Here is an 18,596-nt window from a genome sequence, read left to right as displayed (position 1 = left end):
ATTGGGAGGGAGATTGATGAGGTGAAATAATTGTCCCTGCCAGGTACAACAATCGAACCATGACGCTTGAGTTGCTATAGATTTAAAAGATTTGAGTTGCACAATTACCACCAACAATAACTTTTGGTAAAGCGCTTGCTACATTTAGTGGAGATTTTTCCACAACACATTCACGTGATCTACAACCTAAAGATACCAAGACTCTATAAACTATATTAACAAATTCAAATTCGATGCAAATGATAAATATTTGTCTTTAACACGAATATTTATCGCACATTGTGCTCAATATGAATCCAAACGTTCTTCATTTGAGAAGAAAGAAGAAGAATTTCCAAATGTTCTCCATATGCTATATCATCTCATTTGATGTTATTTTATATTTAAATCGTATTATTTTATTTAGATGAATTGATACTTAAGTGACAAATCAAAAAATATGACAAAAAGATATTTTTTTGTGACAAATATCCATGAAAGCTTGTAACAGGAGGCATCTAGGTGCCTTCCTTGTGGTCTGATTTTCTCCATACTACTTTGGGGCGTTGAGGCACCCACTATCGTATGGAACAATCCATTTCGAGTTTTATATACTTTGTAGCTTAATTTCTATTCATTAAACTTTAAATTTATCCAATAATCTATCACATAAATAAAATTAATGCATGAATGAACATGATGTTAAAAGATAGTTTATACGAAAAGTCACCGCATCATGAGACGTAGCTTTGACTTTTAACATTCCTTAGTAGAATACTATCAAATTTACCAGATCAAGAAATGAATATGATATCTTGAACTTCTTGGCGTTTTATGTAAAATCAAACAACAATACATCTACGATGATTTCCCTATAATTTTCTTTTGGTATCCCCGCTGTGTCCGTATTGGACTTGAGACACATCTTGGATTCATAAAGCTTTCGTTGAGAAGGCTTGTCCTCACAAAGTGGTCTTCCTTCGAAGAATATCCTATCATATGCTGTTTTTTACAAGCAAATGAACTATTAAAAATATAAACTTATCATCACTATATTCGTAGGAACAACACTTTCCATCATAGAAATGGTAATAGAGAAATTATCAAGTGCTAACACATGTTCTCATTATTAAGTTGTCCATTGAATCAAGATCTTATGATCTTCGATCAACAAAGTTGGAGTTGCTATAGACTTTCTTTATCCAAAGCTTTTTACTACGGATATGTCAAATTATTTTATGATTTCACTTAATCAAAATTGAAAACACTACTGAAGATCAAGTTTAGTATGATATTTTGTATTTGATGCACGCGTCCATACATATCATCATTAATTTAATTTTCTTGTCGTATTTTAACATGATATTTCTACTTTAGATATGAAACCCCCACACTTTGAGTTATTTATATAACTTTATGATATTTTTTAAATTACACAAACTATGAAAAATATAGAGCGCTATTAAACTTGAATTATAAGTATTAAAACTTACAATTCCAATTCCAAGAATTAATTTTTTGCAAACTTTGGTTTGAGCACATTTACTTAAAAAATTCGAAACAAACTTATAATTTAATTCTAAAGTTCGAATTTTAATTGCACAATTTAGAAAATTCAAACTCAATAATTAATACCTTGTAAATTTTGGATTTTATGCATGAAATCTTGTAAAATTCGAATGTATAATTAAATTAGAAATAAAAGATAATGAAAAATGATGCAATTCAATTACATTTGTGAAATGTTTCTCCCACAAATTTGGATAAACACAAAATTGAAATTTTAAGCATGCACAACTTACAAAATTCAACTAGATTCAAATAACATAGAATACAAACATTTTCACCACTTACACAATATATTGTATATAATTGGTACATTACTATTTTGTCCGTCAGAAGCCACAAAAACTTCATCTTTCATTTCGCAAGATATAAATCTCATATCTTATAATGTCATCAATAAACATGATGAAATATCATGTTTTCCTATTTAAAGAGCCATATAACTTTCTAATAAATGCATTAATACCATTTAAATTTCAATGCATATCTCATTTGATGTTGTAAAATTATAAACATATGATTGATTATCTTTCTCAATTCATAGTCTAAATTTAAGATCTTGAGTCTCATGTTTTATGTTTCATTAGTTTCAAGAATCTTCTTAAAATCAATACACAAAATATTGAATTTTTGAGCCAATAAACCAATTGAATGGAATTACTCATATTCATGTGTTTACCACAATACACGTGGTCCATAATTTTCAATATTTGTATATTGCAGAGAAAAATCAACATATTCCTAATTTTTTAATCGAAAAATTCGTAAGAACATCACATGTAATGATTATAACAAAAAGAATCAATGAAAAATTCGAAAACGTAATATTTGAAATTAAGATATCACAAATCATCATATTTTCGTGAGATTGCATAAATTGATTTCGTTCATATTCATGGTCAACATATCTTCAAATTGCAAAAAAAATAAAAAAATAACAATTACAAACTTCACCTTAATATTATTTGTGGGGATTTCTCCATAATACCTTCACGAGATCTCCAAACTAAAGATAATGAGACCCAAGAAACTCTGTTAACAAATTTGAAGTTGTATAAAGAGAGAACTTTTCATCCTCAAGACGAACTTGCTCCGCACACGGTGTTAATAGGATATGTCAACCGTCTCCCAAAATACGACTTTCAACTTGTGATAGTAGCACTATAAATCACGAGTTCTATAACCAGTGAATCAAGTGAACTCTGTTTTGAGAAGAAAAAAGAAGTTCAATATGAACACAAATGCTATTATTTTGTCTGATCCTCTCAAAGTTGATGTTATTTTGTCTCTAAATTATATTAAATCATTCTGATGGATTGATATTTAAGTAAAAAATACCAAATATGTTACCAAAGGCGCCTTTTTGTGTTAAAGATCAATGAAAACTCGCAACTCTTATAGAATATCATCGCCAAACATCTCAGCACCACTTTACAAGCCGCATTCAATTGGAACAATTCGTTTCGATGCTTACCGGTTTTATATAAAGCGATGCTTACCGGTTTTATGTGATGAAATAATTTTTGGCAATTGGATATTTCGACAATCCTCTATTTTGACTTGAAATTGTTGCCAATTTCATATGTAACGCGTTTTATCCACGACTGATTAATATTCGACATTCCTGCATTCAGACTGTCTCAGAAGCTGTTGATCCCAAACTTTGGACCACTCTCATTCTGTTTATTATTTTTAAAATCTATTGGTTTTCATGTTTTATTTTGTTCTATAAAAATGATTAACCAATTATAAACATTTATTTTTAACTATTATTATGAGTTTTAGAGATCACAACACTGATTGGTGGGTATAGATATCATTCATTTGAAATCAATTCTATTTAATTTTTTGAGACATTTCTCATAGTATCAAGGAGTTTGAGTGATTAATCTTGAAAAAATATATTTAGATGTTAATAACGATAATTTGTACTATATCTATATATGTGTATGATATTTGAGTAGGTCTGTAGGTGTTATGTGAGACGATCTCACGAATATTTATCTGTGAGACGAGTCATCCTTATCGATATTCACAATAAAAAGAATTACTCTTAGCATAAAAAATAATATTTTTTCATGGAGAATCTAAATAAGATATTCGTCTCATAAAATACGACTCATGACATAAATTTTTATCTGATATAAATTATGTGTGAAAAATTGCTAGCTTTTGATAATCGAAAATGTAGCATAACAATATTTTAGATTAATATAACCAAAGTTGAATGTATGGGCACGCGCAGCGTAATGAGTGTGGGGAAACGAAAACCTTACCCCGTCCCACTATCAAAGTTTCAAACTTTAGCAGTCAACCTCTGTCCCCTTCCTCAAATAATAATAAAAAAATACAAAACAAATGGGGGAAAAGCATCCACCTCGCCCCGATTCCAGTCCTCTGTTTTTATTCTCTCCATCAAAACCACAAAGTCAACGCCTCTCACCAGCTTATTGTGTCCTACTTCATTATTGCACATTTTATTGCTTCATTTCAACTGAAGTTACTCCATTCTCTCTGTTTTCTGTATTGGAGTTTTTTTTTTTGTTTTTTAATTTTTTTTTTGCTTTGGAACAAGTGAGTAAATGGGCAACAGAGTGGGGAAGATGACGGTTTGTTTCACCGGAATGGAGCCCACCGACGACTATGCACGGCGTAGGAGGAAGGATATGGCGGCGGGTATGATGATATCGGACCCTTTGGATGATCTGGGTCATTCCTTCTGCTACGTCCGGCCAGAGTTGGCGCGGCTTTCATCCTCTAAAGTTCATTCCGAATTCGACGAACCAGCAACGACGACGTTTAAGTCGATTTCTGGCGCTGCGGTGAGTGCCAATACTTCAACCCCGCTCTCAACGGCTTCGCTCGACCTTTACTCTTACAACAGTATAGACCGGGCCTCCGCGTTTGAGGGCTCGACCTCCTTTGCTTCCCTTCCTCTTCAGCTCGTACCGAGAAATTCGTCGATTTATTCTGGACCGTTGTATAACTCCGGCTTGATTCCGAATTCAGGCCCGATGGAGAGGGGATTCATGTCAGGCCCGATCGAGAGAGGCTTCATGTCGGGCCCACTTGATCGTGGGATGTTCTCAGGCCCTCTTGACAACGGCGGCTCTGATCAGTTCAAGAGAAGCTATTCCCATGGTGGATTTGCGTTCCGGCACAGATCGAGAAAAGGGTCGTTCATTCGGGCCGTTAAACGGGCCATCTCGAAAGGCATCAGTAGAGGTCAGAAATCCATTGTTGCACCAATCAAAGGCGTTGTTTCGATGAAAGAACACGATTGGATGGTGGGTTCGGAAAAGCAAAATGAATTAACATTCAGTAGTGTTAATTTCAGCAGCGAATGTAGTTTGGATGACTGTGATTCACTAGAAAACCAGAATCTTCAGTGGGCTCAGGGAAAAGCCGGCGAGGATCGAGTTCATGTCGTAGTTTCCGAGGAACATGGATGGGTTTTCGTGGGGATTTACGATGGATTTAATGGCCCCGATGCACCGGATTATCTGTTGTCCAATTTGTATTCAGCTGTACATAAAGAGCTGAAAGGTCTGCTTTGGGATGAGAATAACAAATCTGATAATTCATCCATTTCAAATCCATGTTCGGCAACGGAAACGGATTCTAATCCAAATCCTATTTTGACCGATGATTCTTTGCGGGATAGGGCGATCAATAGCTGCTCAAAATGTATAGAACAAGAGAATTACTCTCATATAAACGGGGATAATTGGTACAAGAAAAGGAGGGGTAGACATTCAAAGATTAAGTACCGTAGCGTGGCGAAAAAGTGGGAGGAGAATCAGAAGAGATGGAGGTGTGAATGGGATCGGGAAAGATTGGAACTTGATAGAAGATTAAAGGAGCAATTGAACAAAAACAGGTTGAATGGCGCAGGTGCGACTAATCATACCGAAGTGTTAAAAGCTCTTTCGCAGGCATTGCAGAAAACAGAAGATGCTTATCTTGATCTTGCTGATAAAATAGTTATGGATAATCCGGAGTTGGCCTTGATGGGTTCTTGTGTTCTTGTGATGTTGATGAAGGGAGACGACCTTTACCTGTTGAATGTGGGCGATAGTCGAGCTGTTTTGGCTCTGAAGAAAGAGCCCGATCTTTGGAGACAGGATTTGGAGAGAATCAATGAGGAAACGTTGTATGATCTCGAGTCTTTCGATGGTGATAGGTCAATTTTGCAGCCGAGTTTGGCTAGTTTCCAGTTAACCATGGATCATAGCACCTCAATTGAAGAGGTAAAACCCCTCGAATGAAACCCTTTTTCGTTCATTTGTTCCGGCGTTGCTTATGTTTGATTGATCATTTTGCTGCATATTGTTGTGTTTTGTTTCCAGGAAGTTATGAGGATTAAAAACGAGCATCCCGATGATGCTTCGGCTGTGATCAATGACCGTGTAAAAGGCTCGCTAAAGGTTACCCGGGCTTTTGGTGCTGGTTTTCTCAAACAGGTGTGGCTTTTTAGTTTTTTTAATAAGCAGATTCCACTTTTATTCATGAAACTGAAATGTTCCACCAATGAGTAGAGATCGAAAGTAAGACAAGTGGTGTATTTTGAGAACCCGTTAGAACGCCCCGAGGCAGAGAAAATTGGCTTTTCTTTACATGTCTAAAGGCATATTTTCGTGTTTTCTGATTGTCCATTGATATTTTTATGATAAAACATATACGTAATTCACTATCATCCGAATGCGATATACAACTACACGGGTCTGTAGGAATTTTGTAGAGATTATGTAGAAATTGATTGGCTACATTTGCTAAAGAGTGGAGTAGATTTTTTTGAAATGCAGCTAAAGAAGAAAATTTGGCTTGTTTGTATCTCTTTGAATGATAGAATTCATCAAATACTTTTATCGAGTTTTATTTTATTTTCAATGTTTCGTCAGTTCTATTGTTCATTTTGCTGTTCGATTGTGTTTCTGCAGCCTAAATGGAACGATGCACTGCTAGAAATGTTTAGAATCGACTATGTAGGGAAGTCTCCATATATAAATTGCATCCCTTCACTTCACCATCACCGGTTAGGATCACGAGATCGGTTTCTAATACTGTCGTCGGATGGACTTTACCAATACTTCACAAACGAAGAAGCTGTGTCAGAAGTCGAACATTTCATTTCTTGGTCACCTGAGGGAGATCCTGCACAACACCTGGTTGAGGAACTGTTGTTTCGTGCAGCAAAACGAGCAGGTACGTAACTTTTACGTTCAATAGAATGTTTGATATGAAATGTATGCATGCTAAAACGTTGCATCTGCTGTTTATGTTCGATTTCAGGTATGGATTTTCATGAGTTGCTCGAGATACCACAAGGTGATAGACGTCGCTACCACGACGATGTCTCGATTATTGTCATCTCTTTGGAGGGAAGAATTTGGAGATCTTGTGCATAATTTGTGAGAACCAAGTAGAATAATATTATTTAATGTTCAAGAAAAAAAAGTAGGGGACACCCATTTTTTATTTTCTTCTATGAAAGCAACCAAGTTTTGAGATTTAAGAGAAACTTGGTCGTTTGTTCTTTGGGGAGTCCTTTATTGTAAAGATGAACATTTCTCAATCACCTGTTGCCATAGAAAATTGAAATATTTTTTTTGAAATAAATTACATCCCAAGAAATATTGAGGCCATGAAATTAATGAACTTCTATTATAAAAACTTAAATTCTTTCACAATCTCCTATATTTAGGTTTGTTTGTATTTTCTCATTTATCAAGAAAATTATTAGGAATAAAAAAAGTTTTAGCGAGTGTGTTAATAGACTTAATATGATATAAAAACTTATTGAGAACAACTAATATATTTAGGGTGTGTTTGGTTGAGTGGATTAACTAAGGATAGATTAATAGTCCAATATTTATCGTTAAAATTTTAAGTTGTTTTAATAATCATTTTGACCCGGTTTAAGATCTAATTTTATGGATAATTATTTGATTAATAAATATGGATTGTTAAAATAATAGAGAAAATATAAATACTCGATCATATATTAAGAATTTTTATATTTGAAATTGAGTGACTGATAGAAATAGATGTAACATGGCAATATATGGACGTCAGGTTGCTTAAAAAATTCCTCAAAATTGTAGGGAGTTGCAATGTGGTCGAACCCTAAATTCTTAACTGCTAACCAATCGAACAAATAAAGGAATAAATGCGTTTGTAGTTGGGGATGGAGTAGATATCAGATATGCATCAGTAATGGTGGTGGAATCTGTCACACAATCATTAATATTGGACCAACAATTCCAGTTGCCTATACTTGGATGCAACTGTTTTCTTATTAGCAGTAAGATGTATTTATCGGTGCGCAATTTTTAGGCTGTAAAATTTCGTTGATGTATGGGGTTTTGTTAATACTACATACATGGATAGTAAGTATTTTGATCTGTTCAGTACATGTGTCATGTATTAGGTAGATGAGAGTACTACCTATATAAGTAGCATCTACCAAATCCATATTTGGAGAGTGAAACCACACAAGATATGTCATATCATTGAGTATACGACTCTTACATTGTATATATAAAGACCCGAGTTTTCACTTAAAAGGAGTTTTGTTATAAGAGCATATCCAACCGTCCTCCACAATGGAGACCGTGCTCTATTTGTTTACTCCATTTTAGAGTATGCAACAGTGATCCTCTATTTATAGAGAGGATCACTGTTCATATGGAGGATTGAAAAAGAGTGAGAAATAATTACAAATTATCAAATAGATAATTTAAAAATTGCAATATATTCTTTTATTGATCGACTAGTGGCTTGAAGAAGAAAAGATCCACCCACACACAATCTTAATAGACTCACACACTCACACTTGAGTCGACCAAAGCAGATTTGGTGGTACTTTGGTCGACCAACCAAAGCACCATGCTTTGGTTGTGCTTTGGTCAACCACAGCCAAAGCAAGATGCTTTGGTATCTTGCTTTGGTCGACCAAGATAAAGCACCAAAGTGGGTCGACTTTGTTGTTCAAACTTTGTTTTAATTTTTTAATAAATTAATTATATAAGATATGAGTTGAAAATGAAATAAATTAAAGAAACAAAGTATTTGATAATATTTAGATGATATGGGTTGAAAATAAAATAAATTAAATAAATAGAGTATTTGATAATATTTAGAGGATATGGGTTGGAGAAGGTTTTTGAAAATAGAGATCATGGATTAGAGATGGCCTAATGAACTTCATACGCAAATCTTCTTATGATATTGTTCAGTTTCAGATTAAGTTCTGATTGATTTATTTTTGGACTTTATATCAATGAAAATGTATTTTATCTTATAAACTTCTGATCTTCTTTGTATATTTTCAACGTGAAAATTCAGTTGCATTATCAATGCTTACGAACGAAAAATCATAGCTGTTTATTGCATGCCATATTTTTTATTTGATGTGGCATGAATTTGACCTTCGGGTACTTTATTATTCAGTCAAATGAGTATTAGCCTCTGATGATGTTTCACAATGTTGACCCATTGATGGATAGATCGTCCAACATGACCATATCTTAATGGAAGGCTCTGCCTCTTACTTTTGATTTAGTTTCTTTAATGATTTTAGAACTGGGAATTCCATCCTAATCTTCAAAGTGTTAATTAGTGATCCTAAAACTTATTCGGGATTAAATTTATTAATCCAAAACTATTGGATTATTTCATATTTTGAGTATGCAATGATTTTTTGTTTATCCACGTTACATGGGGATAATTTCTTCCCGTATAGCATTAAAAATCATGTCACCGATCTTTATTTGTGAGACGAGTGAACTATGTTTATATTTACAATAAAAATTAAATAAGATGATTGGTTTCAATAAAAATTACATCTGATTATTGACTCTTATAAACTTTCTTGTTATAAATAATTATCATTATTTATTTAATTTTGTTATCAAAATAATATCTGTAAATATTATATTATGTTATTTTCCCCATGATTGATTTCAACATACTACAAATTATATTATATCTTATTCATCAATCTCTTTAAATTATCAATATATTAGATCTTATATTATATATTAATTATGGATTTCTTTCAATTTTTTCATTAATCTCTTTTGATTCTCAATCAAGAATGGGTATCATGTGAGGCCGTCTCATGAATCTTAATCTGTGAGACGGGTCAACCCTACCCATATTCACAATAAATAGTAATACTCTTAGCATAAAAAGTAATATTTTTTCATGGATGACCCAGATAAAAGATCAGTCTCACAAATACGACCCGCTGAGACCGTCTCACACAAGTTTTTGTCCTCAATATAAAATAATAGTGTGCTACTTTAGAGCCATAATCATCATAATACTTCACATACATCAATGTATCGCTAATTATAATTTTGCTACTTTTAGAGTACCAACGAATATATTGTTAAACTGGATATTGACAACACGTTGTACTACTTCAACAACATCAATAGATGAGAATTACTTTCATCCTCAGTTAGTTAACAGGTAAGTACGGAAAAATAGTATCCAAACTGATATTTAGATGCAATGATTGATAATACTGCTATATCCTAGTACTAAATGATTATTGATGATCCGATACTATTATTTGTAAAGTATGCTCGACTGATTGAATTCTTCAAATTCAGATATCTAGAAGTTGAATGATTGATTCTCAGTAAAAGTCACCTTACTAAATTGAATCTTTTTTTTATATATATAGATGTTTTAAAATAGACCCATCTCAAACAAAAATTGTCAGTTGGCTTTTCTTTAGTTCATCTTCTGACAGTGTACATTGTTGTGATCAGGTTTGTACGAAATTTTTTTATCCAATCATCAGTTTGGGCTTCTGATGTAAACTGATTATGGTGCAAACTGATTCTTTGAAATTAAATGAAGAAAAATGATAAACCGATAATTCGAGTAAGTTTAGTTCGACTAGACCAGTTTAGCATAAGAAATATTTCAGTTTTGAGTCTGAAATGCATATCAGTCGTAAATGGGTATATGTTTTCGTAATTTATTTGATATTTGATTTTATTATTTAGTTGATTCGATAATGATAATTTATATTTTTAGTTTGGTGTATAGACCTAATGATTAATTATATGAACTTTTAGATATTGATTTAAATTTTTTGATGACGTGAAATTTTGTGAATTTATTTTGTCGGTCAATAAATTACATGAGATATTGCATTAATTATTTTATGCAATTTGATGATCATTTTTCTAATTGGAGATTTTTCAAGGACATTGGATTGTTAAATTTTTATTCCATAAATTTTGATCTTTCTCAATTTTGATTGTGAATATAATTTTTGACTTTTTTAAAGTTATTTTAATTTGATTAACATTGGAATATATTTTAAACTTTTATTATTATTATTTTAAAATCATTGATAAAGAATGATAAAAGGTCCCGGTCTCGGAAGAGACGCATGTAGGAACAAGGTTCAAGTCTACCGATCTATTAGGATGTCCGTATTTCTTCTAGAGAATCTCTTAATTCTTTCGGTAGAACCATCTCTATCAAGATGACAGACCAATTCTATAAGTTATAATGCTAAAAGATTAGCAAAACATGTTTTCTTATATGTATTGCAAATTTAGGAACAAAAAATTCAGCGTGAAATGATAATCATGATAGACTGAATGTCATTGTTTAATGTAAAAGATTTATTTGGTACCCATAAGAATTTGAAAAGATATATCTAATTTCTCATTTGCAATTCTTCCAAAATAATGAAGAAAAATAATGATGAAATATCTTAATTATTATATTTTATTGATAAAAAAAATAAAATATTGAAAGACAATTATTGAAAGTTGTCAAATTAATATGATTCATTATCTAAAATGAATGTGACAGTGCCAATGAATAAAATTGATACACTGTGGTTGAGTAGTTTTTCAAATAAGAAGAATATATTTATCATATGAAGTCTAATAAGAATTATAATATCGACACAAAATATTGAGATAAACGTCTTAATCAAGTTTGTATTAATTGTACAATTTATCTCATATAACGATATAAAGTGTGCGGATGACGTTGATATCTACCCAAATTATATTTTCATCGTAAGATAATACAAATGTATTAAATATCTAGAAAATCTTTTGATTGACAATGAAAAATGCATGTTTGATATGATAGAATAGAGATAAACATTAACGTATATGTATTTTTGAATCCAGTGCTAATATTGATTTGATAAAAATATAATATTACAAATTAAAAGCTCTAGAAGAACTATATCGTTCAAAATAAATTATATGCATTTTCCCTTAACCTCAATAATAAACTAAAAAGGTTTACTGGCATTGTAAACGAGTGAGTTTTTATAGAAATAAAAATATTATTGATATAAAAATGCTTCATAGTTTGGAATAACGATTGGCTTGAGCAACCACCTTACACAAATAGTTAAAAACTATTGATAATATACAAATATTTTAATGAAGGATTCCGAAGTCCTAGAACGAAAAATATGAAAAAAAAAATTAGTCAAAGATCAGGAATATTTAATATTTTATGAAATCTTATTTTCTGACTTATTAAAATTGATATTACTATCATTATCTCAAATTGACAAGAAATCCACATATTATCGAATAAATAACTAATGATAAATGTAGACCCATGAGTCGCAACTTGATGTTTGCGAAAATACTTATTGAGAAAAATTTCCAAAACATTTAATGATCAGTAGCTTGATTAAGAGTAGGTCTCATGTGAGACCGTCTCACGGATCTCAATCTGTGAGACGGGTCAACCATGCACATATTCATAATAAAAAATAATGCTCTTAGCATAAAAAATAATATTTTTTCATGGATTATCCAAATAAAGATCTGTCTCACAAAATACGATCCGTGAGATCGTCTCACACAAGTTTTTGTCCTTGATTAAAATAAAAGGTATACATATCAATTTTATGATTATAAATATGTTGTTCAAAACAAAATAGTTTAGTTGAATTATTTTGCCTCAAATCAACTATTAAAACCAATTATTCAATTTTGAGAATAAATGCATCATATTTTGAGGGTGCAATATATTACTTAGTGCATATAGTGTAAATATTATGCCAACTAATTATGATGAAATATCTCATTCGATATTTATCTTTGGTTTGGAGCCAAAGTTTATGTGTTGATATATTGGTGTGACAAATGCACGACAATGAATATTTTTGGAAGAGATTGAAAATATGTTGGAAATACTTTAAATTTGTGATAAAGTATTCTGAATGAATAAAAATAAGATTTTTGAGATATAATTTTTCATTTTTAAAAATATCATTGAGAATGTATTGTCGTTTTGTTTATTTGATTCTGAAATTTCCAGTGATGCTGACAACTGAGAGAACGATAACATTTTTACTCTTTTTCCTTGTCTATGGTTTTTCTCATACGATTTTTCATCGCATTGTTTTAAAGAGATAATTAACAAGTAATGAGATATGTCATGTTCTTTTTCTTTCAGTAGGATTTTGTCTTACTAAATTTTTCTTATTAAGGTTTTAACGAGGCTCGTCCATCGTCGAGATACATCCAAAAAAAAATATCTATTACTGCAATAATTTTCTTTAGCTCAGATTTTTCCCACTTGGTTTTATTATCAATGTTTTAACGAAATAACACTTGAATCCTGATGAATTTTCAAAGCATCCATCTTGCCAAATTAATATTTTAACGAACAAGTTATTGCGCAAATAATCACTAAATAGAGTATTATAGATATTTTTCGTTGTAGATGACTATCTTTATTTAGTTAGATTTACGATCAAGATAATATTTGTAAATATTTTTATTATGTTACTTTCTCCTATAAATAAAGTGATCGAGTTGAATGAAAATTACACATGAACATTAACTCTTATGAAAACGATCGAATTTAATGAAAGACAAAAACTTGTGTTAGAAGGTCTCACGGATCGTATTTGTGAGACGAATATCTTATTTAGGTTATCCATAAAAAAATATTATTTTTTATGCTAAGATTATTATTTTTTGTAGTGAATATGGGTAGGATTGACTCGTCTCACAGATTATGATCCGTGAGAATGTCTTACATAAGACCCACTCTTAATGAAAATTACACATAAATATCAACTCTTATGAATTCTTCCTATTCACCTTGTCTTTCTTTTATGTATTATAACAATTTGAAACTTATTGCTTCCAAAGATATCTATCTTCGTGATTGTTTTCTTTATAATTTTCGCAATGATTATGCGCCAATAATTTTTAAAAAATATATGTATTTCAAATGCTGTAAAATGGGCTACAATGATTGTAAATGTGCAGCATGAATTTACCACCCTATTTTAGTGAACACAATTTCATCATTACTTACACATTAATTCTTTTGCAATTTCTTGATACGTATATCTTAATATATATTCTAATGAATACTTTCTACTTTCATTGAAAAAAACATCTCGAATAAAATTCTCACAAAATAACTACAAAATATATTTTAATATAAATTACTATACTAAATATCTATTTTTAAACTCTGACTAAGTTTTTGGTTATTCTGGAAAATATGAAATTATCGTGGAATTCTTTCTTGTTAATATTCTCATCTGCCTCCCCGTCATAGGAGAGGATACACATATGGACAATATTGCTTGAATTTATTTGATATTTCATGCCATGTTTGATTTAAGCCATCTTTTTATACACGTAAAACTATAATCATTAACATGAGTTGTGCTATTATTGTAATTTTTTTACATATGTATTTTAAAGTACTTAATATTTTCTCATTCTTTGGTGAGACGGTGGACAATTTTGTGAGACTAATATTCTATTTGGGTCAATCGTGAAATTTTTTATTTCTTATGCGAAAAATATATTTTTATCATAAATATAGACAGAATTGACCATTTCACGAATAAAGATGCATCGAAATGCTTCATTGAGATGTCTCCCCTGTTTCATGAAAGCGGCAATATGTACAACAGTACACATTCATTAACTAAGCTCACGCATAACTTCTTACGCATTTTTGTTACAAGTTTCACAAGATAGGGAAGCAACTAATAATTTTGAAGTTCAAGATTGAAAGAATCAACACCACCTTCCTATTTACCACGAAGTGATTCAGACCTGCAAATGTGAAATATTCACTTATTTCTTAAGCTCTCTGTAACTATACTTGAAGAGAATATGATCGCTTCAATCCCAAGTCGACGGTCGAGTGCTGCTATGTATCGAGTGTTAATGGTTTATCGAGCCATTCGTTCTCCGATAAGATCCTGCCTGAACCACGGCCACCCACTTTCCCAAAAGATATGCCCTTAAAGCTGCTACTTCCCTCACTCAAGTTCCGAGACCTCCAAGATTTTCTAGGATTGTCATTTTCAGTTTCGACAACCTTAGCCACCACTAATTTGACAATGCTTCTTCTGCAGAAAGGGCAAACGGGTACAGAGTGGCACGCGGTTGTAGGGTTGGGCTTGTTGTGACAGCATAAGGCGAGTGTGCAATGCGCACACATTCGGTGCCCACATTCTCGAACTTCAATGGCACAAGCTTGATCAAAACATATGCAGCAAAGCTCCGAGTCACTTGCCTACATAAGAAAATTTGGATAGATCACACGATTCCTTCGAAACAATACATAATTGCCAAGATTGGATCATGGAACTTTATGTAAAATTCTCGTGACGTATTTATAGCATATCTTGAAATGGTGACACATAAACCAATAAGTCCTCGCCTAATATGACACATTCAAGAAATATAAGCCAAAGAGTAAAAACATCCGCATAGAGGTCAAGGGAGAAACAGAAGATAGAAAGGAACGTCTTACAGAGGTAATAGTGGATTACCTCAGACATGTTATCATCAATACCAGAGTCAGATGCTGATGGAGATGGCAGCGAATAAACGGTTCCTTTTAATATCGTTTTCTCCTTCTCCCTATTGGCCTCCATCAGGGCATGTTCCAACAGAGATTTTGCCTCCTGATTAAGCTCACCTATGAATTTCAAAGATGACGGCCAGACAAGAGGCTCTGGGGATGAAGGATTCAGCAAAGCTGCACATGCTTCACGGTGATGCCTTAAAGCTATTGTGTACGGTATTCTCCTAAATAATGTTAACCAAAATCCTCATTTTATGATACGTTCATTGGAAAATGAAATGTGTATTAACTAATGAAATAGTGTGCACGGTTGAGAGAAATGGACTCTTCGTTCACAAACTTCGAAAAATAAGAAAACCGATATTATGAAAAAACAGCCTTCGTCTATATTTCTTGAAAGTTTCTTCCTTGAATATGACATTAGTAATAAAACAGTATTCCTTGAAGAAATTTGATATGAAGAAGCTGACAAGAAAATGATATTGTATTGAGACAAGCATGAAAAATATTAACCAAGTGTTAAATTGCTTTTTGTACATCAAAAACTAATGAAAAGTACAAGAAAAAATACCCTGACGCGTCTCGCTGAATTCGATCTGCACCCCAAGCCAGCAATTCTCTAATGCAATCAAGAGAGCCTCCTCTTGCAGCAAAATGCAGGGGATTACTACCCGCAAAGCTGTAGTATAGCGCAAGGTAATTAGAAAAACCATGTCAAATACACCAAGGGCATGACTATGGACTTGAATTGACAACATTACCCTACCCGTATCCACCAGTTGAAGCAGAAACAAGGGCTCCATTGTCCAACAATATGTGCACACATTCAGGATGTCTTTGACGAGCCGCCAAGTGCAACGGTGTCGCTCCTTTACGATCTCTGATGCTAACGAAACGGGAATATCCCCTAAAACATTTTTTTGCAAAAAACAGAGAAACTGATTAGAACTTGCAACTTATAATGAAAGATTGGAAGGAATTTCACTATCTCGTACTAGGTTCATCAAAGTCAGAGAAGGGCCTACCAAGAAGCAGCCACCGGGGAGGTGCTGGCAGCGGATAAAATTGCCTGAAGGCAGCCGGAGTGGCCATAGTAAGCAGCATAGTGCAAGCAGGTTCTCCCACTACGTGCATCAAACATTAAAATCTGTTTCCAAAGCTCAAAGTTAGGAATGTAAAATAACATTAAACTTGACCTTCACGCCACTGAGAATTAGTGTCAGAACTTATTGGTTTTATATAAAACTTGCATCGCTCCACTCGTTATTATTTCAGGTTCTTCACATTAGAATTAGCACAATTTTTGGCGTATTCGGAGAGTAAGATGGCACTTAGTTTGGAATACTTACATTGGCACCAGCTTCAATCAGCTTATTAACGCAGGAGATATTGCCACGCATTGCAGCCAACATCAATGGAGTCTACAAACAACACAATCACACCCAAGATCAAATATTTAAGTAGCCAGTAGTAGCACTCACAGGAAAAAAAATGTTGAAATATCATATTTAAAACCAGAAAATATTCCCATACCACAATAAAATAAATAAGTTTCCGGAAATATCAAAATAATGGGAGGTCTACGTGCGAAGGACTACACATCCATAATTTCCGATTCAAACTCCTAACTTTACACTCAACCATACATTGTTTATTTATACACGAAATAAACGGAGAAAACAAATACAAAGGCACCTGCTTGAATCGATTCAACACATCCGGTTTGACAGATGCGTCCAGAAGATAAGAAAGAACCTGAAACCCACAAAAGAAAAATCACCATAAACCAAACTAAACATCCAAAGAAATTGCATAACCCGGGAAAAGAAAAATCAAGAATCCCACCTCGATCTGGCCATTCTCTGCAGCAATATGCAAAGCCGAGTTGCGATCATACACCGTGGAGCTGTGAACAAGAGCTGAATTCTTACCCATAACTTCCTTAACAGTTTCCAAATCTCCCAGTTGCACAGCGCTGAACAATCCCAACTCCTCAACACTTCCGCAACTCAGGCCCTGACCCATTATTCCTTCCTCAAAATCAATACACACAACCTTTCTGCGTATGTATGTATGCACAGGTGGCGTCGCTGCCACTCCAACCGGATATACTCGCCACCTTCTGGACGTGGTGGCGGAGAAGAAAGTGGTTTACAACTTTACATAGGTTATTTTAGAGAAAAGCTGACCGTGTCAGAGAGAGCGTGTGAGGACGGGCAGCAGTGAGATATACTACGGGCAGCTAGATTCCGAAATAATACACTACAACAGTAATAGAAAAAGGTACAGTACCTGTTTGTCGTTGATTGTAAGTCAATGTCGATTGGTCTTTTTTTGCTTTATTTATTAAAATTCGGAGTCTTCACACTTACCTTTGAACAAAAGTTTAGAATAACAAATATATTTATTTTCCAACAAAATATTATTTTTATATTGGTCTTTTGCTTTATTTGTTCGAATTCACAGTCTTCACGCCTGCCTTTGAACAAAAGTTTAGAATAATACTATAATTAAAAAATATTTTATTTTTCCACAATTTTTTTTTTAATTTATATATGTAACTAATTTCGAAATTTATTTGTTGGGCCGGTTGGCATTACTCACATAACTTGGAGAAGAAATATGGATTAATTTGATAATAAAATACTTGATTTTAGACAGTTTTTTTTTAAAAAAATTGAAGTTTTTTGTTCACCAAAGGAAAAAAATGTAGGGTTGAATATATTGGTATTACTAATTTGGTACAAGTTTGGAATCAACTCGTGACCTTTATACCGTGATTATTTCTTTATTAGTAAATTATAGAGAACTGGTAAAATTTGATGTTCCCTTGGACAAATGTGGAAAATAAGTTCACGGTTTTAACTATTTTTTCATTTTATATCGCTGTCTTTGACTTAAGGTGACATCGTCATTATTATGATCTAAAAAAGCATTATATTTTTATTTTTCAAAAGCAGTTTTATTGTTTTGTTAATCAAACGAAGTTATGCTTGGAAATAGGTATTTAAATAATAGGTTATTGGTATCATAGATAATTTCTTGTTGAACATTATTGTGGTTATTTAGTTAGATTTGTGATCAAGATATTATGTTATTTCTCGTATAAATAGCTGATTGAGTTCGATGGAAATTTCATTTCGTTATTGAAACTTGTGAATTCTATGTATTCATCGATATATTCTTTTATGAAT

The 18,596-nt window shown here is 32.6% G+C and overlaps 2 protein-coding genes across 3 annotated transcripts; one reads left to right on the top strand and one right to left on the bottom strand.

Moving 5' to 3' along the window:
- Positions 1 to 3,912: 3,912 nt before the first annotated feature.
- On the top strand, positions 3,913 to 7,120 carry LOC140809308 (probable protein phosphatase 2C 4). The gene is made up of 4 exons (XM_073166894.1): positions 3,913 to 5,795; positions 5,895 to 6,008; positions 6,486 to 6,750; positions 6,838 to 7,120. The coding sequence occupies exons 1-4, from the start codon at positions 4,128 to 4,130 to the stop codon at positions 6,951 to 6,953; spliced, it is 2,163 nt and encodes a 720-aa protein (XP_073022995.1). The 5' UTR covers positions 3,913 to 4,127; the 3' UTR covers positions 6,954 to 7,120.
- Positions 7,121 to 14,507: 7,387 nt separating this feature from the next.
- On the bottom strand, positions 14,508 to 17,632 carry LOC140809345 (putative E3 ubiquitin-protein ligase XBAT31). Of its 2 annotated transcripts, none has more exons than XM_073166939.1 (8): positions 17,248 to 17,632; positions 17,098 to 17,157; positions 16,752 to 16,823; positions 16,428 to 16,549; positions 16,169 to 16,309; positions 15,974 to 16,069; positions 15,368 to 15,626; positions 14,508 to 15,108 (listed from the first exon to the last, which is right to left on the bottom strand). In XM_073166939.1, the coding sequence occupies exons 1-8, from the start codon at positions 17,425 to 17,427 to the stop codon at positions 14,740 to 14,742; spliced, it is 1,299 nt and encodes a 432-aa protein (XP_073023040.1). In that variant the 5' UTR covers positions 17,428 to 17,632; the 3' UTR covers positions 14,508 to 14,739. The 2 variants fall into 2 exon arrangements, with proteins under 2 accessions (XP_073023040.1, XP_073023039.1); XM_073166938.1 differs by having other exon boundaries at positions 15,974 to 16,081; positions 17,248 to 17,630.
- Positions 17,633 to 18,596: the final 964 nt, after the last annotated feature.

Source organism: Primulina eburnea, chromosome 13, assembly GCF_022965805.1.
Source record: "Primulina eburnea isolate SZY01 chromosome 13, ASM2296580v1, whole genome shotgun sequence".
In the NCBI taxonomy this organism is placed as follows: Eukaryota; Viridiplantae; Streptophyta; class Magnoliopsida; order Lamiales; family Gesneriaceae; genus Primulina; species Primulina eburnea.
Note: the sequence above shows the minus strand (reverse complement) of the source record. Positions and strands in the feature narration are given on the sequence as shown.